At 43.2% G+C, this 26824-nt stretch overlaps 1 protein-coding gene across 3 annotated transcripts; it reads right to left on the bottom strand.

Annotated features, from left to right (window-relative positions):
* Positions 1-107: 107 nt before the first annotated feature.
* Positions 108-26545, bottom strand: bmal1a (basic helix-loop-helix ARNT like 1a). 3 transcript variants are annotated; one of them, XM_054619195.1, is made up of 20 exons: positions 26396-26545; positions 17172-17362; positions 13711-13774; positions 12864-13011; positions 12668-12688; positions 12444-12476; positions 10860-10889; positions 10200-10357; positions 9345-9424; positions 9038-9130; positions 8609-8726; positions 7849-7998; positions 6086-6332; positions 5065-5171; positions 4808-4958; positions 4646-4725; positions 4414-4522; positions 4167-4260; positions 2689-2782; positions 108-2604 (listed from the first exon to the last, which is right to left on the bottom strand). In XM_054619195.1, the coding sequence occupies exons 3-20, from the start codon at positions 13754-13756 to the stop codon at positions 2447-2449; spliced, it is 1917 nt and encodes a 638-aa protein (XP_054475170.1). In that variant the 5' UTR covers positions 13757-13774; positions 17172-17362; positions 26396-26545; the 3' UTR covers positions 108-2446. The 3 variants fall into 3 exon arrangements, with proteins under 3 accessions (XP_054475170.1, XP_054475171.1, XP_054475172.1); XM_054619196.1 differs by lacking the exon at positions 26396-26545 and adding an exon at positions 26150-26260; XM_054619197.1 differs by lacking the exons at positions 17172-17362; positions 26396-26545 and having other exon boundaries at positions 12864-13027.
* Between the last annotated feature and the right edge of the window lie 279 nt (positions 26546-26824).

The raw sequence follows: 26824 nt of genomic DNA, 5'->3' as shown, positions 1-26824 counted from the left end.
CATCCACAGGGTGACATGGTCTTTGAATTTTTTTTAAGATAAAGAATTTATGTATTTATATATATAGTTTAGTTATTTCAGATGCATTTTGGACTTGAACTACTTCCTTTTCTTTCCATACAGGCAGGCAGACCCTTCCACCTCTGATGACCCTCTGACAGAAGGTATGTGAGCAGCAGAGAGCTGGCAAGGTGAAGAGGATGTTTGGAGGATTTATATTGTTTTGAGGAAAACCCACGCTGAAATGAAGCGTTGCTTTTAGACGCTCCTGGCCGTCCCTCCAGACCCTGTCCACACGCCTCAGCAAACCTTGAGCTCTGTCCCCAGTGACTTCATCAGTGTTCTATACTCGCCCTGTCTACGTTCTAGCCCTCTTTGCTTACAGTCTAGTTTGCACGGACAGTCACATGTAGCCAGACAGCATCTGTGTGTTATTAAGTGCTAAACAGATCCTTTACTGATCCCCATACAGGAAGTCTGAAAAATAACGCAGGGGTCTTTTTTCTTCAACAAGTTAGAAGTGGTCAGTTCTTGTTTTCATCTGAAGCCAAGGTTCAACTGCATCATTAAGTGCCTCATAATGGTAATGGTGTAGAGGGACCACCAGGTATTTCTGTTTGCGGGCTGATGTTAATTAGCCTGCTAACATGTGTTGCCTAAAGGCACAGCAGAGTGTGAGTGTGATGTTTTAAGAGACACACAGCTCACCACACCGCTGATGCTTCACCTCAGTCACCTCAGCTCCTCTTCTCCGTCATGATGGAGCAGTGAACACAAAGCTGTGGTTTTCTTCACTGGCAGTGTTGTATTGGGGAGAGGATCTGAGCAGACCTGCCATCAGCTGTGATCACATGCACACATATGCATGTGTCATATACATACATGCTGATGATGATGATGACAATGCTGATGGTGATGATGATCATTGTTGTCTATTGTCCTTGGAGGGTCGCTGACCATTAGGCCTCTCCCAGCATGCACTAGGTGAGAGATATGGTGGACCCTGGACAGGACAGGGCAGACGCCAAAGCCGTGTCTCAATTCCATTCTACATAACCAAGTACTCCTTTATGTGTACTGAATTTTTTTGCTGTTTAATGCTGTTTTGAATCTGCCTTATTTTCCCTGGTTTTCAAGGTGAACACCTGCTTACATGTGGTATGTAGTAGTGGACAGGGACTACTGGGTCCCTGTCCACTACATGGAGTGCCATGGCATTCCATGTAGTGGATGCAGTGGGGACTGCAGGTCAGGTGATGGACACTGGCTCACAATGAATCCATTTGTCTGAGGGAGTGAGAGACATTCTAATCCGACACTTATCATTGTCAGAATTTGCTCCATATGGTCCAATTTAAAGAGCTGAATCAATAGAATTATGATTATTTCCAGTGATGAGGACTCTGATTGAGAAGAGACACATCAAGCTTTAACTGAGTCAGCATGCTGCTGCCAGCATCTCTCTGTTTGGGTGTTTGGCTCCCAGTTTGGATCACATCCCATCGCCCCCACTGGTTTATTTGTGATGGGGTCCAGCATTTTGAAGACCTCTACTGAGCAAGTCATAGGAATCACTGGCTGCCACAGCAAAAGCTTCATGAACATTAGTTCTGGACAGCTTTTAATGTATCATCTCAACTTCATTCTGACTGATGGGCTGCAGGTAGTTTGTGTCAGAAACTCTTTTAAAATGAGTGAGGAGTGAGGAGTAGCTTGTACAAGAATGAGATAACTGTTGTTAGGTGGCTTTTTCTTTTGTCATTTGAATTGACTGAAAAACACCAGCTTGTGGAACTTTGTGGCTCGGGTTAAAGGACCTCTACAAATCTTCTGAGCAAATCTTAAGAGGATAACTGCTGTGTACATTTTCCATGCTGGACATCAGCTGGCTAAAACAGCTGATTTTTTTTTGGGGGGGGGTTGCACTGCAGCCGTGTACAACGTCAACCTGCAGTGACATGTGAGCGTACTGTTAGAGATGTTTAGCTGTTTGTGAACGTCTCAGGATTCCGTGTTTTTTGCCGCTGGCTTCACCAGGCAACAACAGGCCCAGAGACATTGATGGACAGAGTTCAGTCTACCAGCAGACAAGGTACTGCTGCATCCTGGGACCTGTTGTTAGAGAAATGCTCTCTCACCCAGTCTGCAGGCAACACCGCAAAAAGGATCATCTTAACACATCATTTACATAAAATCCCAAAGAAATTCAGGGTCCTTTTAGGGAATGATGAATGAGAAAGGAGGAGTGAAATCCCAACATACTGATGTGAGCCTAAAAAATATCTCCTCTTGTGTGTAGTACTGTTAGGAAAATCTTCAGTATCTACAGCCTTTTCTATGAGAACAGAATGAGCTAGGATGGATATTTGTTGCGGTGTAGTCGTTACAGCGGTGTGAACTCTCTCCATCGGGTTTCTGATGCTAAGAGGTCCGTTTCCCTGCATCCTCACAAAGGCCAAGGCAGGTCACTGAAGTCCACGGGGCCGCCCAGGCCGGCGTCCGCCTCCAGCAGGGACATGATGACGGCCATGGCCGCCTCGTCGTTGCTGGGGCTGCTGGAACCGGGATCGTCCATGATGTCTATACTCAGGTGGGAGTTGTCACCTGGAGGGAGGACAATGGTTGATAAACAGCCAAATAAACTCAGTGAGAGAGTGTGTTTGGTGTGTGTGGTTATGTCTAACTCACTCATGATGGACTGGTTGGAGTAGGGGTAGCCTACAGAGTCAGGTCCAGGAAGGATCCCTGTGCTCGGCAGATCAGGTGTCCCTCCATTCTGAATCTGCACACACACACACACACACACACACACACACACACACACACACACACACACACACACACACACACACACACACACACACACACACACACACACACACACACACACACACACACACACACACACACACACACACACACACACACACACAATCAGTTTCTTCTCAACCTGATCTATTTGTCCACAGAACAGACACTGACTGATGTTCTGATACAGTTTGTAGCAAATAGCAGTGTAGAAAACATTCAATATTACTATCATCTTTAGCCCACGCTAACCATCAGCTGATAAAATGACCACCTCTCTCTGTAACACTCAAAGGCTTTGGCTCATGTTGTAATACCGTCTCAACGGAAAGTAAAATTGTCACAACTCTACTGCATACATGCAAAAGGTAGGAATTGACCCGAAACACTTCATTAATGCTTCAAACTTGGTTACTGCGCAACACGGCACCAGGATGAGGAGTAGTTTTGTCATGGTGGGACTGGAGCCGTCCAATGTCCACACGTTTCTCTGACTCTGTACGAGACGGTCAGTCTGTCCAGCTGAGCTACAGGAGCTCAAAGCCTACTAGACAACACTGCATGTATGGAAAGTGTAATTTTGCTACATGTACTGTGAACACATATGTCATGGAAAGTCATCGACAGTGAACAGGAAATGTGTCACATGATGACATCCATGCTGAAACAACCAGCCGGCAACAACAAGCTGCAGATGTTCAATGAAGGACGAGCTGTTCTCCCCACAGAACGTCACACCATGTCACATCAGTCATGGAACATACATGGAGCTGAACCAATGGTTTGATGAGTGAGGGCTCACATGGTGAGTGAGCGTTTTAACTGACAATCACCTCACACGTCGTTGTTATTGGGAACTTTAGACAACTGGACTCTTTTATATACGCATGCAGAAATCCAGATCTGTTGTGAACAACAAACTCACTGTTCAGAGATTTGACTGTAAGTTTCTTCCTTTACTAGCTGATAAGGCATGTAGCAGCCCGGGTGAAGCTGCTGTAGGTTAAAACACCAAAGATCTTCATCCACTCTGGAACGGGAACTCCACATTTTAGAGAAAGGTGAGCAAAGTAAGAAGGCTCCAGCAGGCATTCCATCCCTCTGCTGCTTATGTTGAGTGAATATTACTGAGGCTGCCACTTAAACTTAAAGAGTTTCTCTCTTCTCAAGAAACGAAGACTCAAAACTACATGTTAACTATTTCAATTAGGATTCACATTCAACAAGTTGAGCTGAAAGTGAAGTCAGATTTGATAAAACGCCATAGAACCCCAACCTTCTGAAGGAAACAGTGTGTGTGTGTGTGCGTTGTGTGTTGTGTGTTGGTGTGTTGGTGTGTTGGTGTGTGTGTGTAATACCTTCTTGCCCCCTGGGGAGCAGGTGTCAGGAGGGGGGGTGCTGGTGATGTTCAGAGGGCTGGAGCCACAGCTGGAGGGGGAGGAGCCTCGGATCCTGTTGGACACACAGAGGGTTTTAATCAGATTATGTTATAGATTGGATTTCCTAATCATCAACCTCAGCTGTGCTGTGTGCTGAGTCCCGCCTTCCTCTGCTTTAGAAACTAGACCGTGCTCACCAGCATACAGCGTTCTCCTCTGCGCTTACCTCTGGATCTCCATCACTTCCTCTGCAATCATGCGTCCAATTTTGCCGGCTCCTGCTCTTGTGCCGCCGGGGATGCCGGGGACCGTCTGCAGCGCCCGCCTTCCTCCACCTACATATCGACAGCAACGAGGTAAACGAGATTGTGTTCATTGTGAAGGATGAATGATTGACCACGATTGAGGGACGGTTGATAAATGAGTCCAAAGTGAAGGAGTATTTGGTAGTCTTTTACCCTCTGAGGTGAGAGCACTGTCCATGCTCTGTGGTGAGGCAGCAGACTGAGGGTAGTCCGATCCCTCCATCATAGGACACCTGCAGAGACAAACGCAGCGTGTTTCACAGCCAACCGTGTGCTCCATCACGTCTACGGCGGACTTTGTTCTGGTCTACTTACGAAACGACAGTGTTGGTGGAGACGATGTACTCCACCTCCTTGGTCCAGGGGTTCATAAAGCTGAACCAGCGGCTCCTCAGCGTGATGAAAGAGCCGTCTTTGATCTTGAATTTGTAACAGTTGGTGTTGATCTTCTCTCTCATCTGCAGCACTGTGGGAACACACACACACACACACACACACACACACACACACTGAAGACTCCACCCATGCTCTTCATTCAGTCTCTGCCCCGTTAACAGCCATGAGGCGGGTACCTTGTCTGTGGCACTCTGCCAAGTGGCCGATGTCGTCCTGGTGGAAATACTCGTAGAATGAGGTTCCCAGCAGCTCCTGGGGCAGGTAGGCTAGGATGGCAGTGGCCCTGGAGGACAGACAGGTAGACGGAGACAGCTTGAGTCAACTAGCTGCTGGACTGTACTCAGGGCCAGCATGTCACGTCAGCTACATTCTCTGACTTTAGTGCACTCGTCAACTCTGAACATCAGACAGATACAGACAGTCCAGCACACGATCACCTCAACTCTCTGTTTCCTGCAGAGGACATGTACATGTGACCGCCTTCAACAAACCCTGACCATGCCGGCAAAATCAAAATGATCTTAACATAGCAGTAAAACACTTTTTATAAACAAGTTGTGATTTAACGACCACTAGGCTCCGCCTCTAAACAGTATGAGCATGATGATAGAGAGACCAGCCCCACCATTTCTTCATCAGATCAATAGCAAATGACTGCATTATCTTCATTTAAATGAATCATCATTGGTGTGTCTTGAAAAACCTTACAGTAAAATAACAATAATGTATAAGGTGTGAAGATTCTTGATGAGTAAAGCTGTGATCAGGAGCAGGCTGGTGTTAAAATATACTATTTAAGAGACAGTACAGCTTTCCATTAGTGCTGGCCTTTAAAGCATCACTCTTAAAACAACAAGCCATACATTTGTAGGGAAGCAACTACACTTATTACTGTGGCAACATATATTGTGATCTCATATATGTATTTCAAATATATGTGAAATAAAACTATATGTAAAGTAATAGAATATAGATAGAGAGACTTCGGTTTGGATCGATCCTGTAGTTCAGCCTCTTTCTGCTCTCTAAATGTTAGAAACATGTTTGAGTATGAAGTGATCTACAGACCAAAATGACAACAGAGATAAATTGAAGCTTTAAGATATGCTGAGGACTGGGCACATGTTGACCTTCCTATCACAAAAATAAATCAGAAGTCTCAGTTTGATGCTCCCTCCTCACTCTCTCGCGTCTCACCTCTGGTCAACGAAGACAAATTTGCCATCGATGGCGTGTCGGGAGACGTACTCCGTGGGCTTCACCCGGATGTCCGCCAGGCTGGGCTGGGGGACGATGTGGGGGTGCAGGCGGCCGATGGCCACCAGGCAGCTCAAGTTGCAGCCCTCGTTGTCGGGTTCGTTGTCCTCGTCCAGACCCATCTTGGTGGGAGGCCAGCTCTTCAGGTAGCCCGTGCTGTGGATGGTGCAGAAACTCTTACGGTCCGCTGTGATGAGGGCAGGGAGGACAGAGACAGGGACGGTGTCAGAGGGGGGAACAGAAAATGGACTTCCAGCTCAGTGAACTGAATTTTAAGGTCTAGGCATCTCTGATTGGCTGACCACATGTGAAACCTTTACCAAACCAGATGGAGAAACCCATAGAGATGAAATTATGTCTTGAAGAGTTTCAATATACTGAGACCTCAATTTAAAATAATTAGTAACAGAAGAGATAAAAACATTCTTTGCAAACTGCTCAAGTAAAAACGAAATACCTGCCACCCACATCTTCTGGTGAAACTAGAAAATAAATATCATCCAGCAAATCTGCACTGACTCACTTATTTATTTTCTCAAAATTCAACAGAAGTACATAAATAAAAGATTCTACACTAGAATTAAAAGATATTGTATAAACATGAACCTCTGAGGAGTTCAGTCAGTTCAGAAATTTCTTCTCTGAGATGTCCGTATGAAATATTCAGTTACACACTAAACTATTCACTAGAATGCCTTTCTGGGTTGTGTGACCCTGCTGATGGACACACTCAGTCAGTGACTAAGCAGGGACGCATGTTGATCTGCTCTCGGCCCACTGCAGCACAGAAGACAGGAGGAATTATGTTGATCTGAACAATGCAGGAAGTAGCTGAACTTTATTTCACTCATCATACATGAACTTTGACCTCTGCATTTGACCCATCCTCTCAGCATCAGGAGCAGTGGGAACAGCTTGGGGTTCAGTTGACACTTGACATGTGGAGGAGAGCAGGAGCCGGGGATTGAATGGACGGTCTTTGTGGTTAGAGGATGCCCATGTACAAACATGTCTTTTTCTGCCAGTTGGTCTTTACTCATAACCACAGGGCCCTTTCTGATAGTAATGCTCATAATTAGTTAGTTTCATGGCTCTTTTCAGTGGAGTGCAGCATGGCCTCCATGTCATCAGACTAGTCCACTGATCACTGACTGATGGCTCAGTGCAGATGACTCCATGTTTGCAGCATGAACATGAAATGGACTCAGCAGTGAACCTGTTTTTCTTTGAATGAACCTAAGTACTGTTGGTAAAGCTCCCTCAATTTACCAAAAACTGCCAGCATGACTATTCTCACCATGTCTGAGATCTACTATTGTGCTATTCATCTGTGCTAATCTACATCTGGGCAGGATACTAGGCCTTACCTGATAAAACCCAGTCTGGCTGTGGATTTGGTTTGTGACAGACCAGTTTGGTTAAATAAGGGTTAAGTAAATAAATATATAAATACATGTACTAATAGAGGCCCACTTCCTTGGTTGTGTAATCGAGAGGTTCTCCGATCACTGATGTGTGGTTCCTGACTCTAATCAGGATGTGCCTCTAAAAATAGAGAAGGACCAGGGCTTTGGCTTTTGGTAGCTGAGAGACGGAAAGTGCCTGAGGTAAGGGCCGAAGAGGCCGCTGGAGCAACCTGACATTTTAGGGTAAGAGGAGGATTGTGGGTGACAGAATAGAATCCATGTTTGAAGAGAAAGTACCTTTTTTCTTGGAGCAGGTGGAGGGAAAGTCCTTGTCCTCTACTTTGACAGAGGGCCTGTTGCACTTCATCCTGCAGAAAAAGGAGCGTCTGGCTCCGGAGCAGAGACGAGACGGGCCGGGGGTGATGTCTGTCTTCACCGGAAGACCCGCTGCAAACACACATACAAACAGTGACAGCTTTCAAATCTATAACAATGGTTTGTGTTATATTTTGTATAGTTGTTTCTAACGTCCGGTGCAATGTAACAGAACAATTTTTCATTATTTTAAAATTCACAAACTAACATGGATCAATAAAACATGTATAATAACACCAGTGTGCAACTCCTGAAGCTAAACACATTCTTTGAATATTCAGTCCCTTGAAAAATGCTCATTTCCACCAGTAACATCCATCTTATGTTTTCCATTGAGAAAAATGAATTCAACCATTACTAGTCGCTCCTCTGTGTCCTTGTCATAGCTTCCTACTTGCTGCTTGTAAAATGTCCATCTCTTCTCTGCCTTCTTACAAAATGACAGCTCATACATCTCAGAGGAACATCAGCTATCTCAAACACTCTCTCATGCTATGGCTGCTTCATATCACACACCAAAACATGTTTTCTGGCGTCAAAAGGCAGCCTTGAGATTGCTGACAGCCACAGTTTCGCCTAGTAATGTGAGGAAACATCAGATTAAGATGGAGGCCCAGGGTGGAGGCTGGAAAACCCAAGAGATCAACATTCTGCACACTCCATGATGTATGTTTGGACTTACTTTTAGCGTCAATGAGCCTCTCTCGTGGGGCCGTGTCAGAGGAGGACAGCTGCTCTTTGACCTTGGCAATGTCCTTGGGGTGAAGGTAGTCGAACAGGCTCTGACCTATCAGGTCATTCTGAAGACATGTGAGAGACGAAGAGAGAGAATAGAGGGACTGAAATCATGCCGGAACAGAAGACAGAACTAAGAACATCCACTTCTATAAACAACTGTGACTGGTTCTTCCCTGAAGTCACTACTTTCATAGTCTCATGAGGGCAATTTCAACCTTTAATATCAAACTGAACTTCTGCGCTCAAGCAAGAAACCTAAATTAGATCATTCATGGTGATGAAAATCTGCTGATTTGTGAAAATCTTTTTATCTTCTTTTCATGCAACACAAGGTAGTTGCATTTTCCTCCCAACACAATCACTGCCAGCATACCTGGCTGTAGTTTAGGATCTTGTAGACGGATTCGGACACAAAGAGGATCTTTCCTCGGTCACACCCAACCACAAACAGGAAACCATCAGCAGCCTGCATCATCAAACACAAAACTCTGTCAAGTCTTCAGAAACACTGTGTGACTTAGCTCTAAAATAAACAGTTTGATGTTGAAAGGGTTTTCATTATAGGCAGGGCTGAAATTCACTAGTCAGAAGATGATGTTATAGCAGCATGGGGCTACACTGTTACTTACTTAAAGTCACTGTGGTAGTGTTGGATGTCTTTTCGTGTGAACTGCACTCACCCTTAATATCAAGTGCTTCAGCTCGTCATCAGAGAGGAAGGCGGGCTTATAGTTGGCCTCTGTGTACGGGTTGGCTGCACCTGCACACAATAGTAAAGGTTTTCACACTGCAGCTGCACATCCAACAGCTCTCAGTCTGTAGCCATTCTTCAGCTGTACACAGCTATGTTACATCTTCTTCAAGTAAGCTATGAACCCACAAGTCTGGTTAACAGACATGTTTTACTGGAAAAGTTTTCCTTATATTGTTCATTTGTGTTGATCGGTACCAAGTGAGTTATTGATTATTTGCTCAGCTGCTGAAGCCTCTAGCTTTTATAATCAGTTAGCACTTCTTTCCTCCTTAGCTGCTCAAAGACGGTCCTTAAAGTGATCCCTGAAGGTTTTGTTCTCTAACCAAAAAGCTTGTTTTAAGAGGCGCAGTGCTCTGCCTCTTGACTAGCCTGTTCCGATCAATCTCTGATTATTTTCAACATTGATTCATCTGCTCACACCATGAATTGATTTGTCAGTAAATCTCACAACTTAGAAATACCCATCACAATTGAAATATTAAATAATTATAAAAAGTGGTTGTTTCTCTCAGTGGACAAACTGCAGTTCTATCCCCCCCCATGAAACCATGTGTATTGTTGCTTTCCCCTTCTGTCTCTTTAGACGGTTGTGTACAGACTGAGTACAGTATCTGTTCATTACAAACCATGTCTACAGGTGTGTTTGCTTCCCTACAAACCCTGTTCTTCCTTTATGCTGATCAGATTTTTAACTCAGTCCCCCGGGTGAAAATCATACTCACTAGTCGTTTACAGTACCAGACACAGCTGACCTAAACCCTCACACGTTGTTCATGCTAACCTCGGAGTGTCTTCATGTGCTGGACAGCCATGCGCAGGACCGTCAGCTTGTCTAGTTTGCGGGACATGGCGTTACAGGTGGGCACCAGTGATGCCAGCTCGTCAATGAAGCTGTTCATCTTGTCCCTGCGGCGCTTCTCGATCTGGCTGTGAGCCTCTCTGTGGAGGGACAAGCACCAGACATTAGTCAGTGATCACACACGGAGGGTTATCTTCTTCTCCCATCTGGCTGGCAGTAATCCACCCAAAAATTATTTGGTGTCTCACCAGAATCCAAAAACTGTGAAAGATATCTAACATGGTGTAAATCATCAGGCGCAACACTAAGAACAGGCTGCCCTATCCAGATGAAATGCCTTGGTGTTGAGTCTATCATTCAGCACTGTGAGAACACGTCTCTGCTCCGTCTCCACTAGCTGCTACTAAAGGGACTGTTCTTTACCACGCTAGAGAAAGAGAGCGTGTCATTAGCCATTAGGTATGTTCTTACACTCCCTTAGATCCACATAATGTGCTGATCTATACACTTCAATGTAGAAAGTTTCTTACTATAAACGTACACAAGGCTCTCTCTGTTCAATTAGACAGAGGAACATTTCATCTATGTGAGAGAGATGAGAAGGTAGGGGGAATGAAAGAGAACGGAGAGGAGGTTTTATACCTGGCATTCTTAATCCGGCCCTGCTGGTCACTGGAAAGACAAACAAAGCAATATTAGAGAAGAGGAGCTGGCACACAGAATAAACCTACATCTGTGGGACAGGAGGGAGGGGACAAGGTTCTGTAGGCAGCCTCATATGTTGGTTTAAACAGCATCACGCTCTTACAGACACACACAGAGAGAGAGAGAGAGAGAGAGAGAGAGCGAGAGAGAGAGAGAGAGAGAGAGAGAATTATTTACACTCCACCCCACACAGACTGACACCTTCTGAGCAGATTCAGGAAGAATACTGCATTGACACATTGAGTATAGACTCTATACTCAATGTGTCAATGCAGTAAAAAAAAAAAAGTTTTTCAGTTCCCCTTTTAAGCAAGTTAAAAACATATTTCCTAATCACCTCCAGTAATATCTAGTCATGCAGACCGTTTGCTTAATTTGCACGTGTTTGGCGACATCCATCTCTGACATTTCTGCTTCCACACCGATACAAAAGGAGGTGAACTGAATGTCACTGTTCCTCATGCAGAACAGGTTTACTCCTACGAGTTTTCAAAGTAACGTTCAGAAAATCCTCATGCATGTATTCGTCTTACTTATGTTAACTGGAAAAACGCCACCAGTTTGAGAGTGATACTATACCTGAAAGTGTATTGCTATGTAAGGCTACATGGTCACTCTGTTGCAGACAAGAATATTGAACTAGAATAACGGCCTATGCTTCCAATTTACGGCTTACATCCATGTCTGTCCTGTTAGACATTTTTATGAAATACTCATAACCAGCGTATAAATTCTTGAGTTATGGCCAAAACATTTTTTGGGGAGGCCACAGTGACCTCCTATTTTCTAATCAGTTAGTCGTTAAGTCTACGTGGATGTTTGTGCCAAATAAGAAGGAATCCCCCACAGGCCTTCTTGAGATATGGTGTTAGAAAGCAGCAGACAATGAGATATTTTGCAGTGTCAGAAAATAAGTAGAGCAGTCAGCACGGTCAATGGGAAGCAGAACCATGACAGAAATAAAGGAAGGGTTGACATGGAGATAGATGAGTAAATATGTCTGGCTGAAGCAGAGCGGAACAAGGACCTTGTTCCATTGGAGGTGACGTTACACCATTGGGTGCTACAGAGGATGAAACCGATCCCCTACATGTCACACACTGCTCCTCGAGACAACAGGAGTTGTTCTCCTTTGGAGGAAGGCAGACAACCCAATCTTGTACAAGAATGTTTGGTTCACTCCCTATCTAAATACAGAAAAACAATTTCATGTGAGGGGTTCTACTAACTACTGTGTTTATGAGGGCCGTTAAAAGTTTCATAGTTTTCAAAGTTCTCACTAGAACAAAGTGCATCCAATGAAAACGTGTTCTACTCATGTAAGCTCATCAAACCAAACCGTCAGCTTCATTGTGTTCGTGTGTTGTTGGACATCCCAGAGATGGATCTCTGACAAATAAAAACAAAACTATCCGCTTTGATAGAGGTCGGAGAGGAAATATGTTTCTTATGATTATTGGATTGGATAGAAATAAATCAAATACAACAATACTGAGGATTACAGCACCTGTTTTATCTTACCTTCCCAGTTTATCTTTGTCTGGGTCCATGTCACTAAGAAGCAAAGACAGGAGACCTTAGTTTCAACAGGAACATTAAAAAAACCACAGCACTGTTTAAGCACAAGGGGCTCACTGGGTCCACTACCTTTGTTTTTCAGACTATTAAGGGTGATTGATATTTCAGTTCATAATTAATTAAACCTTGTGCAACATCTATTAACATTGAGTCAGGTTTCAACTTACTCAAATGAGAAGCCATCAATTCTGTAAAGAAACACAAATGTGTTAAGAAATGTGATTTTTACAATGTTTAAAAAACAACTGACTACACTTCTAGCTTACACATTTAGCTTTCTGTCCTTTCCACATCTCCTTCTTCCCTCCTCTATGGTTGCCGTATGATCTTATACACCCCCCCCCCCCAATCTGGTGTCCTTACTGGTAATCGGTAGTGCTGCCCTTCCTCTTGCGGGTGTAGTCCATGCCGGGCGTGCTGATGGAGCTGGAGATGAGGTCAGTGGACCCAGGTGACATGAAGTCAGTCATTGTAGACGAGATGTCCATCCTTTGGTCTGCCATCAGGTCATCTGCAGAGCAAAGACACTAACAGGACTTTACAGAATGGACTAGGTATTTAATGGTGGGTGCTGTAATAACTGAAACTTTACTTTACTTTTTATATTCTCACAGGTGAAACATTTAGGCGTGAAAATAAATGAAATAGTTCTGTTCTGTGTGATATTATTACTTTCATTTAAATGGCCCCAAACATGAAGTTTGCAGGCTCCTACGTCAACAGATAAGAGAAACTCAAAAACACAGTGCAGTACAGACAATTTCCATGAAGAAATAAAACACATTTCAACAACATGGTAAAAACTGGAACTCTTAAAAATGGCAAATAAACTGCCAACTAAGAACCAAGGCATGTGAATGATGAGTCATGTTATCTTTATTGACAGCACAACTTTTCTTTTGATTGCCGGTCAACAAGTGGGGCAAGATCACCTGCACTAACATGCACGCTCACATGCACTAAAACGCACGCTCACATGTACTAACATGCACAAAAAGGTACACTCACATGCAGTAACATGCACTAAAAGCTACTCCTACATGCACTATAAGGCAGGCTCATATGCACTAAATGTCGAATAGAGCTAAAAAAAAAAAAAAGGTAAGATCAAAGTGGTCTCCGTGGCAACAACAAGGTAGGAGAGTTTCAGACATGCATATAACATTTCCTGTTGTCACGTGGAGATTCACCGTCATCAAGTCACACTCACCACAGATGTTCATCACAGCCTCTGTGTTAAAATCATCTCCTTCCATCCACTCTGGAGCCCTCAACTGTGAACACAAAACAACATGAGCGTCAGTCCCAGCAGGAGAGCAGTTATTCTGGAACTGTACGCACCTTCAAAGAAACACAGTTAAAGCTACAAACAGTAGTGCATCAAGATCACATGTGGAGGAAGATGCTTTGTCTCAGTAACTGCATGTATAGAAATACTGCATAGAAATACTAAATTAAAGTCATAGTAATGTGTCATGTGTAGGGATGGATACAGAGAACCCAATATGAAACAGGCCCCGCAGCTTATTGATTTAGGACCAGAGTATTGATGAGCTAAGATGTTATCGGTTCTGACAAGGTTTGGTGTTTTTTTTTTTTATTATCACGCTGCAGCATCTCCTCTGCGTCTCACCTTAACGCAGGCCACGCACGCAGTCATTATATCCCCATTACTGATGATTATTTATCAAAATCTCAGTGGGGAAATATATTTTAAAAGCACAAATCGTCAACCCTACAATATTGTTGTAATATCGATAGAGGAATTTGGTTATCAATGTTTAGATATCTGATTTTCTCCATAGAACCCAGCAGAACATGAAGATAGGGATTCACATCATCAGAGGACGGAGGACAGCCTGATCTTTAGATTTGTTTTCGGTGAGAAATGAATAAGTATAGTGACCCTTTTGTTTTAAATGTTACTGTTGCTGCTTTGTAAACAATATTTAGATGTATTCTTTTTTTTTTAATAATATATTAAAAACCAAGTATTTAGTAAAGAAATGGACCAATAAGACTATCAAAACAGAAGCCAACTGAATCTGAACAAATGTTATGCAGATGAACTACTTTAGGAGATAGTGAGACACTGTAAGCTTTTCGGAGCTGCCTGGTTGAATTATTCACTTACTTCACTAAAAGTGTAGCTAGACACTTGGCTGAAAAGCAGTGGTCGAATGTTTCAAGCCTGTTTCATGTGCAAAAAAATGAGGAAACTAATGGAATATCTGCACAGTATCTGACTCTATGAAAATAGATTCTTAAAGGACCTTTAATAACAAACAGTAGAGGGCAGAAATACGCTTTTCTAGTTTATTGAATCCAAGGAAGAGGAAGACTTCCTCTGGCTGAGAAGGCTAACTTCTGGTAAGCCCTTTGCTAATTTGAATGGGGATAAAACAATTCAAACACCCCGCTCTTCTGGACTTGTTTGATACAATTCTGGTTATAAATCAGAATCTCATACACACATCTTTATTATCATGGAAGATTTAAGCATGAAAAATGTGGAGATCATTTTATCACATGGCCCTACAGCAGGGGTCTCAAACTCAATTTGGCTTTGGGCCACTGCTGGTATTGTCGTCTCATAGGAGGGCCACTTCAACGTTCAAGCACTACAAGAAAGCGCAATATTTTTGAAAATTTACTTTTTTATTTCCATGTTTTTAATAACTTATTGAAACATTGCACTGAACCAACACATACAATCCCTGAATACATTTGTGCTTTATTCTATTTCTTGCCAGAGACCTGGCAGCGCTTCTGCTCACACAGCTGAGCAACATTTGCCCTGATCAAGGTTACAGTAGAAACTCTGAGTACAGCTTCAACATGGGCATCACTAAGTACTTGCATTTATTAAAGTTCATAGTCAAGAAAAGTTTTTCACACAGATACGTGCTTCCAAAAAGGCACATTATCCGACTGAACATTTTTGACAGCTCAGGGAAGGATGGAAGTAATTCTCTCATGAATTGTCCAGTCATGTCTGCTTTTCCCTGTGCCTCTCTGAATTTAGCTTTTAGATCACTGTTGCACTGCAAGTCAATAAGTTCCATTTGCAACATACTTGGGACACTCTCCACATCAGCTGAGAAGGGGTCAGCAAACAGCTGGAAAGGGTCACAGCGTGCCTTGAAGTCAGCAAAACGCTGATCAAACTCCTGCAGAAGGTTTTCACTAGCACAGGCATATTCACCACCACTGAAGGCTGTGCCCTCCTCCACGAGAGACCTGCATGTTGTGAAATGGCTGAGATATTTTACAGAAAGCTGAGTTTTCCACAATTTCAGTTTAGCGGAGAAGGCTTTCACATTTTCATAAGCTGCAGTGATAAGCTGACCAGGGCCCTGGAGCTTCAGGTTAAGGATGTTCAGCTCCTGTGTTAAGTCCACTAGGAATGCAAGGTCCATAACCCACCCTGGATCATCAGGTTCAGGAACATCCATTCTGTCATCTTCCATGAATTTCTTCACTTCTGCTCTTAAGTCAAAAAATCTCTTCAGGACACTACTAAATGATGTACTTTTACTAAAGTAAAGTACATCACCATATGTTGTAAAAAGGCCCTGAACTGGCGGTGCTGTAAACTCCTGGACCTGATGTAACTGATACATCTCAGGACAACAGACATGACATGCTGCACAGTGCCTGTTGGTGTACGATGCAGTGCAGAACGACTGCTGGATCTGCATTTTCCTCTAACTTTCTTTGAACCAGCGCTACCAGTCGGTCATAGACGGGGCTCCATCCGTGGTAATGCCCACCAGTCTGTTCGCACAGCTCCTGAAATATATCCTTGGCTGTGGTTTGGCCGTGCATTGGACACAAACTCAGCAGCTCTTCTGCTTTATCGGGGGCTGTTATTGCCGACGGACAGGTGTCGGTATGTGACTGCAGACCACATTAGGCTACATTATTTTCTTACTTTTCTTTTATCTCGCCGCGTACGCATCACTTTGATTTATTTTGTCAGAGAGAGACATATATACGTATAATGTCCCGCTGGGCAGCAACTTAAAAAACTTTTTTTTGGAGGTGTTGTGAACGCAGCGCGCTGGGACGAATGTCCGCGTTTGCCTCATAGAAACGAGGCAGCCAGCCAGACACGGAAGAAAACTCTCCATGGCAACGCTGCTGTAACTGTCACTCATTGAGAAATGTTTCTCTGCTTGCATCAAGCCCGGTCGATGTCCCGCCCCGAGAGCCATATACCCCACCGTGATTGGTAGGTTCGTTCAGCTCCGCACACAACACTGTAAAGTGCCATTCATATAAAACTTTAAGTTCGGGGTCCGCACTAACATTAAACTTTCATATTAAGGTGGGGGCCACAAAATATCGTCTAGCGGGCCGCACTTGGAGGACCAGATATTTGCTCTGCGGGCCGCGAGTTTGAGACCCCTGCCCTACAGTGTTCTGCAGTAGTGGCTTTAGATTTTCCCTGGGTCGCAAAAATTCCGTCATATCAATTTTTTTATAATAAGAAGACACAATGCTCTGTAAGTGGGAAACACAAAAAGCGACTTGCATCGAGCCCCCTTTCAGTGTGCACCAAAATTCAGTTTATTTCTGTTTAAACATTCAACTGTGTCCGTTGTCATGATTCAGACTGATGCATACCATCAACAGGCAGCCTTCCTTGGTTCAAATTGCTTTACTTACCTGGATAGGAAACTGGAACGGTCCTCCTGGAAGGGCCGGGTATCGTCTGGATCAGTTTGGTCTGCTCTGTTCTGATCTGATCTAGACTCAGTCTGGTTTGATACAGCCTGGCCTAGTTTCATTCGGTTTGATTTGGTCAGTGTGACCTGATATGAACTGATCCTCAAACAGCTGATGCAGCCAGTCTACCCCTGGAGAGAGATGAAGAACAAAGTCAGTTGAGTGCAAATCTAGTCTCTGCCAAAACTAAAAATGTAAACAAAATACATCAGAAATTTAAAACAAGACCACATATGTAAGTAACATTACAAAACTTGATTAAAAGCAAAACATGAAACATAAAAACAGTTGAAGTCATTATGTTCTCTACTATAGACCTGAAGAATGTCACAACTGAAGCCGGGCTATTTGGAATGTTTTCAGTATTAACATTTAGGCTAATGTTAGCCTAAACTCTGACAGCACACAGGACCAGTTTCAACCCAGAGGGGAAATACTCCAAAGTGGAAGTACTATTTGTGATCAGGGCTATTTAAAATCAAAAGTCCAACATGCAAAAATATCGTAAAAAACAATGAATAGGGACTCATTATAAAAGAAGAGGTGGGAGTTTAAATTCTGTGCTCACAAACAGTAACTGACAATGTGACTACACATTATACCTCTAGCCTGAAATCCCAAAACTAGTGTAGGTGTTAACTCATGATGTGCTGCCTGGCTCTGGAGCTAAAGTTCGGTTTCCACTGTAGGTAGTGAGCTAGTTAGCTGGATATGCTAACGTTTGCAGCTTAGGTTGGAGCAGGTAGACATACTGTTCGATCCATTCCTATTTTTTGTCTTTGAGAGGCTTACAAAAGAGACAATCAAATTATTTAATGCCAACTATTGCAAATGTTGAATATTATTCCATCTACAGCCAAATGTTACTACTTCAACATGCTGACAAATCCAAATGGACAGCAGCTGGGCCTCGTTAGGGTTGAAAACTATGATTGGACAATTGCTGATCAGGTCGAGGTTTGGCAAACGATCAACCGACTGGGAGGATGGATGATTCTGTAGCTCTTAACCCCACTGATGTGTCACTTGTGGTGTGAACTTCGGGTTAGACCTGTAGGAGTCATACTTGCCTAAACTTTTTGATAATATAATTTGAGAATGTGTGTGCTAGTCAGTCAAGAAAGAGGATCCCCTTTCTTCCCTCATATATATATATATATATATATATATATATATATATATATATATATCACATGGCAGCAACTCAATGCATTTAGGCATCTAGACGTGGTGAAGACGACTTGCTGAAGTTCAAACCGAGCATCAGAATGGGGAAGAAAGGGGATTTAAGTGACTTTGAACGTGGCATGGTTGTTGGTGCCAGACGGGCTGGTCTGAGTATTTCAAAAACTGCTGATCTACTGGGATTTTCACACACAACCATCTCTAGGGTTTACAGAGAATGGTCCGAAAGAGAGAAAATATCCAGTGAGCGGCAGTTGTGTGGACGAAAATGCCTTGTTGATGTCAGAGGTCAGAGGAGAATGGGCAGAGTGGTTTGAGATGATAGAAAGGCAACAGTAACTCAAATAACCACTCGTAACAACCAAGGTATACAGAATACCATCTCTGAATGCACAACACGTCGAACCTTGAAGCAGATGGGCTACAGCAGCAGAAGACCACATCGGGTGCCACTCCTGTCAGCTAAGAACAGGAAACTGAGACTACAATTCGCACAGGCCCACCAAAATTGGACAATAGAAGATTGGAAAAACGTTGCCTGGTCTGATGAGTCTCGATTTCAGCTGCGACATTCAGATGGTAGGGTCAGAATTTGGCGTAAACAACATGAAGGCATAGATCCATCCTGCCTTGTATCAACGGTTCAGGCTGGTGGTGGTGTAATGGTGTGGGGGATATTTTCTTGGCACACTTTGGGCCCCTTAGTACCAATTGAGCAATCGTTTAAACGCCACGGTCTACCTGAGTATTGTTGCTGACCATGTCCATCCCTTTATGACCACAGTGTACCCATCTTCTGATGACTACTTCCAGCAGGATAATGCACCATGTCACAAAGCTCACAGCATTTCAAACTGGTTTCTTGAACATGACAATGAGTTCACTGTACTCCAATGGCCTCCACAGTCACCAGATTTCAATCCAATAGAGCACCTTTGGGATGTGGTGGAACGGGAGTTTCGCATCATGGATGTGCAGCCGACAAATCTGCAGCAACTGCGTGATGCTATCATGTCAATATGGACCAAAATCTCTGAGGAATGTTTCCAACACGAAGAATTAAGGCAGTTCTGAAGGCAAAAGGGGTTCCAACCCGGTACTAGAAATCCTACTCATTGTGACTTTGAAAAAAAGCTGTTACAATAAAAGCCAGTCTGAGAGGGTGACTGAATCCCATCAGGATCCTATAAACAATTTGGAGGGCAATTGAAATGTTTAATGTACAGGGACAGCAAAATGAAAAGCTCCTGCAGCAGAGTTCTGATCAGGACAGGCTGGTGAGCCGGGCTGGGACAAAGCTCTGGGCCAGAAGGGAAAACCACTATGTCATGATTGAACACTGAAAGGAACTGGTGCTGGAGTGGAAACTGGGTCAGCCAGTCTCTGTGGTCCCAAAACCAGCCAGCTTTGATTTCCATCCTCCACCTACTTCATCAGTGAGTCAGCAAGCCATTCAGCTTTGTTTTCCTGTTCTACACTTTACACCCACTCACACAGCCAGGAAGCCTGTCCACGGACCAGGAAACAAACAAAAAAAAACTTCTTGGAAAAGAGGGACACCATTGTATTGACATCAGCTCAATATAGCAATACTCTAATACTATACTTAAATGTAAATGTTGTGATATCAGTTCAATGTTGCTCTTTTGAAACATTGGCAAAATTAATAACAAAAACATTTACAATGCAGCATCTCTGAAAATTAAATAAATAAACTTTAAAATCTGACTTTAATATGACCATAGATGATGAAAATAGAAAAAAACAAAAGCCCATCTATATGTAATTATTAGACGACATATTGGAAAAGAATAGAACTTTAGAGCAGAGCCATCAACGTTGGCAGAGAGAACATATCTAGTCATGCTAGACTGCTTAATAGTTCTTTGAAATGATTCATAGTTATTTAATTAACATAACTGCTACTGAAAGGCCAAAGTGCTTAATAAGAATGGGATAGAACTTTTGAATCAGTCTGCAGTAGAAAGCTTCTGATGGTCGCTCTACCACTCTTTATGTGCGTAGCTGCTCCAGCAGGATTTACTTTAAAATGTGTTTGAATTAAAAGTCAAATGCTTCATTTTAAATGATCCAAAGGAATTAAAAAAAAACCAATATGTTGATAAGACGTAACAATAATCAGACTTACTAACGATTCATCAACTCATTGTAGCAGCATGAAATAGGCCTGATGCAATGTATCAAGCCAGAGCAGCATTTCTTTTGCTGGGCGATTAATTGCCATTATTGCGAAACCAACTAATAATATATATTTACAGCAGCTGGCGTCACCAAACGATTCTCCAAGAACATAATGGCATAATAATGCACGTATTGTATGTATCAACGTTTTGTCAGAGCAGCATCTGCCAGGATGCATGGTGTAACCCGTTTGCAGAGCAGCATCTTCAGGCGCACAAAATAGCTTTCAGACATCACAAATAGTTCACTGATAAAATCACTACTCACAGCTCTGAGGATTTTACAAAGACAGACAATTACTTTTAAAAATGCTTTAGAAACAGGAGAGTTTATATTTTACCAGCCATATCAAATTGTTTACAGGACATTTAACCATTCTTTCTTTATAATGCATTTAAAAATCTGTTTTTACAGGGATGGTTTCAAGGCAATAATGTAGTCCATTTAGCATGGTGGAGGTTGGTTTATGGCTTTATGCTGGATACAATGTTGTCTTCTTGTTTCTTCACAGAACATTTTTGTACGCTCTCCGGCGTTTTGGATAATAATGTAACGAACAGCGCGTTGAGCATAACAGTGTTGTGTTCGCTGAAAGTTGGACCATGGCTGTGGAAGCGGCGGATTGCGCCCAGTCCTGGAGCCTCCACAGAGAAAGTAGGTTGAGTAGAACCCCCGGGCTGTGACAGGGGTCCGCCATCTCGATAGAACCCTTGGCCAGGAGCGCGTCTAACTCCTGGCTTGGGGTGTGTGACGATGGTCGTTTTGATCCGGCTGAGCAGATCCACTCTAGAAGACCACATGCCAGACTTAGCCCTCTTGGAGGGAGCCTCTGCGGCCCGTCGTTTGAAATGGGTAGGTTGGGCTGGATTTAACTGCCCTGACAGGGAGAGGCCAACCTTACTCATCAGGTCTTCCACCTCGGCCAGCCTAAAAAGAAAAAGTCCCTAGAAATATTGGTGTCCCACCAGTTAGTCTGAGCGAGAGCACTCGGCTAGAAAACAGTCCGTACAGTGAGAGAGGAGCGAGGACACTCTCCTCACTATTATGGGAGCTACCAAACTAGCGCGCCCTCAAGTTAGCCTGAGCGAGAGCACTCTGCTAACTGTGAAAGCAGTAATGTTACAAAAGTCAGTGTACACAATATAAATATCCACTTAGTCTAACTAGCTTCTCATCAGTTTAGCCTGAGCGAGGACACTCACTGTGAAGCCGGATATGACAGCGTATAACTCTACAGTGAGAGGGGAGCGTCAACGTGACACTCTTCACTGACACGGTACGATGTCTATCTAGCAAACACAAATTTGTGATCTGTGATTTTGATCTATATTAATAAATTGAATTGAACTCAAACAAGGAAACACTAGTACGCTTGCTCCATCTGCCCATGGATGCAGAAGTTGCGCAGTTCACAGCAAAAATAGAGAGTGAAAATGATACCAGATATCATACCAGCAACATCATACCACAATATTTGTCTGTAGGCTTTACCTTACAGAATCTGAGTCACCAAAAGGTACAGGCCTGCTACCTGTGGACTAACGGTGTCCATGGCCGTTTCTCAATACCAAGTATGGTCAAGTATGGACTTGCAAACTTGCAAGTTCATACTTGGATAGTTCGACTCGGGAGTACAAACTCCCGAGGACGGGAGGACGCAGTACGGTCATTTTGCAATTGGAACAGCAGCGAACTTGATGACGTCACCAACGTCACGACGTCACCAACTCAGCTCGTCGGTCCCGCCTACTCCGGTTATCTTCAGTCATATATATTGACAATAAAACGAAATATGATATAAAACACAACCCTGCCTTTTTTCGTTTTCATTTAGAAAATATAAAAATATTAATATGTATATGTTTTGTGTTACATCTGCAACCACAACCACAGAGACACCGGAGCCAGCGGCACATCTGGAGAGGCCTTGCCGAGATCAGGCTGCTGTCAGCGGGATGCATGAGCATCACCGCCCGGTCTCCTCTCTGGAACTCTCATATCTCCGACAAACGTCAGCGCTTTTTTCAAACAGGCTCTATCTTGATAAATTGACCGCATATTTTAAGTCTTAACTACATTCTCGCTTAAAAAAATGTTAAAACTAAATTCCGTTACACAACAACAGCAGTATTTAGACAATGATATGATGACAGTTGTGAGCCGTCTCCGCTACTGTCGGCTCTTGTTTGCTGGTGAAATGCATTCTGGGATACTTGGCTGTCCAAAGTCCACACAAGTCTCCTCCGATGCATCCCCGATATAATGGGCGGAGCGAGGACACTTCCGGGTATCTGGACCGTACTTGGCTGAATGCGAACTTGTGTATTGGAACAGTACTTGGGCCGCGCTAGATGACGTTTCACAAGTTCACGAGGACACAAGTACAGAGAAGTTCACATATTGAGAAACGGCCCATCTCTGTCACACATAGACTAATGTGTGACAGAGACTTAAGAGAGAGAGAGGGTCAGTCGCCTCTCACCCCTCACTCACTGAGTCAGTCAGTAAGAGAAACACATCTCAGTTGGATACAGCTGCTAGAAAACGTTTTTCCTCTCCTGGCAGGTTTTCTCAGAGCATCCCGTTGCTGCCATGATCAAATAAATATACTGCAAATCATGCCAATTTATTAAAAAGGGACCTGGCTTTGTTGAGTTTGTCGGTCTGGTGTTTCAGTTCCTGGGAGTTCGCCGGAATGACGGACTCACACTCTACACACAACAAACGTCGCTATTCGTCTGAGAATAACTCATTATAATGACCAGTGATGCATAATGAATTGTGTAGGATTACTTTTCCTTATTCAATATATGGAATATTTGTGAGTTTTGAGGTAATGCATATATTAAAACAACAACAAAAGGAAAAAATGCATTTGAATACTGGTGGGCCGTCGATCACCAAGGCAACAGTTGAAGCTTTGAAGCACTCGGCTCAGACTATGACTAAAGAAACTAAGATACTTGGGTTTTTCTCTGGAAATAGAAAACACCTACTGCTTGAATAAAGCTTTCATCAAAAAATACACATTTCATATTTGTGACGGTAAATCAATCATTGATCGTTAACGTGAACGACAACCCCTCAAGAAAACTGCTAAAACTCACTGAGATGAGTGACACAGACAGCATGCATCAAATATCTCAATATTTGGAATAAATACCCCAGTATCCATAATTTGGGAAGATATGAGAAAACGTTAAGAAAAAATAGTAAGCTGACATTTCGCTTGGTCCCCTTGAAAGCAGACTGGCCAATCTTAACGTAGCACGGCCCACCTCTGATTGGCAGCTCTGCGCCATAAACTCTCATCAATGGTTTAAGGCTAGTTTAGTGGATTTGGAGCTAGACATGGTTAAACATTGTATAATAGTGATACTCATTACCAGAGTGGTTGGCAGTAGAAATACGTTTCTAAGATGTTGTGTGGAGCTAACATTAGCATCAAGTACTAGCGGTAGCACTAGGGCTGAGGGGAAAAAATGTATTGATGTAAGAATTGAGACTCTTGTCTTCTAAGATTCCAAATTGATTTACAAGAACTTGATAAGAAACTTTTGACTTTTTGTGAAATGTGTTTATTTGTACTTTGTGTGTTCACACTATTGCAATCAGTTGGTATAACTTTTTTCAGATACCAAAACGTCCTAATCTTATACACAATTTACTCTGCTTTCGATAACTGGAATTGAAATCCTGATCCTGAATTAGCAGCTCTATGTGCTGAATCGAGAGCCGATTTTAAATCTGGAATAGATTTGAATTGAGAATACATTTTTAATCTGGAATTGTTTTATCTAAAACCGTTTTTTACAATAAATCATGACCCCAGAATCAAATCGAATCATTAGATACTGAAAGATTCACTCCCTTAGTTAGCACATGCTACACAATATACTGAATGTATTTTAAGATTGTAACAGTGAATAAACAGGAGTACTGATCCTTAATTTCATTATCTTTTGTCACCATCGCCAGGTGATGAGGTGGTTCATCTGTAGCTTTAGCTTCATCTTGTTAATAGGATAGATCTATCAAACACATATTATGAACCGTTCTGTCTGCTTCTTTCTCAAATCAATTTTCCATTCTTTGCAAAAGTTCGATTAATATTTTGTCAGGGAGTGCAGTTGTGACAGTGTAGGCTCCATGGTAACAAATCTCTGACAGCTAGACAGAGTAGGAGCGGAGGGCGGGGCTAAGCCAAGGGTCAATATAACAAATGGATAAGGCAGGAAGAGACATTATTTATTTCATTCAGCAAGCACAGCTTGTAAGTTCAGTAGATTGTTTCCTGTATGTGTAATGTATCCATGATGAGAAAAGGGAAAGTTTCCTCACATTACGATGATATAAATACAAATTCCACGTCTCTGGGAAGCCCAACATCAGACTGAAGCCTAATTTCATCACCAGAACTCTATGATACAACATGGAAGAGAACCACCTATTGCTACAATATCCTTTCCCCTTATTTGTTTCAATCAAATAAAAATAGGAAAATGTAACCCCTCATGGACGCTTGGTTTCTCTACAGAAAATGACAATTTTAACGTCTCCTCTTGATGATCATCAGCATGGTTAAATGTGGCCCAGCTGAATCATCACAACAAGCTCCAGATATCCGAATGCCTTCGCTGCAACACCAATAAATACGGATGAGCACTGTGTACTACCTGTCTTTGAGCAAATATAACAGTTGTCAGTCCAAGTCTAATGTTCAGACCGGAAGTCTTTCCTGTCATGAAAGGGTTAATACATTAACTACCGATAACACTACTGTTGATGCAGACTTGAGAGCAAGATTTTTGCAGAAATGAGAAAAAAAAGCCATGTTCCAAGACACAGGTCACAAACTTAACCACTAAAATACCTCAACATGAACATAAAAGCCACTAGATTGTTTTATATCAGCGATTCTGAAATGAATCTACAGCAGACCAAGAACCCCCCCCCCCCCCCCAATAATAAAAGGCTGTGTTCCAAACAGAAAGTCAATCTGTGAGGATTCAGGATGACTGCGGTTCCACTTGTTTTGGGATCCCCCTGCTACAAATCACGATCCAGATAGCACGTATTGTGTGCCTGGTGCCCAATTGAACCAAATCCCAAAGCCCGCTATCACGATCAACTGTTGGCAGAGACTGCAGAAACCGTGCGGTCGCCACATTTCCACTGCCAATGCCAACACTGGGTCACGATATTTCACAAGCAAACACGTGCCTGCTGTTCCGAAACAGCTCCGTTCCTTGTGGGCTGAAATCACGTTATTAGAATAAATACACGACGGGGACATGAATGACATCAAAGCAGGATGGATGCAGTCGAGGAAAGCGTGTGCCAGATACCCACCAAGGCCTGTTTACATAGCTAGCGTGATAGCTCCGGATAGCATTGTTCACTGACCACACGTTTGGTGGACGTTTAACAAGCCGACGGACCGACATCTATCTATGCACGAGCTTCCTTCGAGCCCCAACAAATGCGGACAACAGTCAAAGCTGGTCCGGCATACCGGTGGCGTTTTTTACCTCCTTTTATCCATAACAGCAGTTCCGTCGGTTGACTAATATTAGCATAAAGTTGCTAGCAATGGAGCGCTAACTGTCAGGACCTGGCCAGCGGGCTAACGTCCCTCCTCCTGCTCCAGAAAACCCCACTGACATGACCACAGCGCTGGCAAAACATCGACGACATCCATCATGGTTTAAACCCCAGCAACATCAACTGAGATGCAATACTGATGACTATGGGGCTTGTTTTCATGGTATACTCACAGTAGGTCCACTGAGCTCGGTCTATCCATTGAAAGCGGCTGGTAATATGTAAAAGCAACCCAAAGAACTGTGACATAAACGATTCTCGATCGGTGACCCAGTTTCTCTTCACCGTCATGCCTGTCGGACCACTAACCTAGTTTTTCAACCAATGGGGTTTGTGCTGCCGTCGTAGGTGCCACTCCAGCCAATCAGACACAAGTCCAGGCTGGGAAACTATGATGGGCGTGCTCATTGGCCAATGAGAGGCAGCGTCGAACGGAATGCAGAGGCAGTGTGTGAGAGTGTGTATATAGAACACCGCATTACAAGTCAGTGGTAATGAGTGGTAGTGGGTGGCGCACCAGCGCGTGGCTCCCGTACCTATTGCCTCATTCGGTATTCTAATACTTTGATTGGGTTTGTTTGTTTTCACTTACAATGTAAAAT

This window comes from Anoplopoma fimbria, chromosome 19, assembly GCF_027596085.1.
Source record: "Anoplopoma fimbria isolate UVic2021 breed Golden Eagle Sablefish chromosome 19, Afim_UVic_2022, whole genome shotgun sequence".
NCBI lineage: Eukaryota > Metazoa > Chordata > Actinopteri > Perciformes > Anoplopomatidae > Anoplopoma > Anoplopoma fimbria.
Note: the sequence above shows the minus strand (reverse complement) of the source record. Positions and strands in the feature narration are given on the sequence as shown.

Coding starts and splice junctions, on each gene's coding strand:
- bmal1a (XM_054619195.1), bottom strand. CDS start 13,756: ATGGAAGGAGATGATTTTAACACAGAGGCTGTGATGAACATCTGTG. Junction 12,689..12,863: donor GGCAGCACTACCGATTACCA/GTAAGGACACCA, acceptor GTTTCTTTACAG/AATTGATGGCTTCTCATTTG. Junction 6,333..7,848: donor CACCTGCTCCAAGAAAAAAG/GTACTTTCTCTT, acceptor CCCTCATCACAG/CGGACCGTAAGAGTTTCTGC.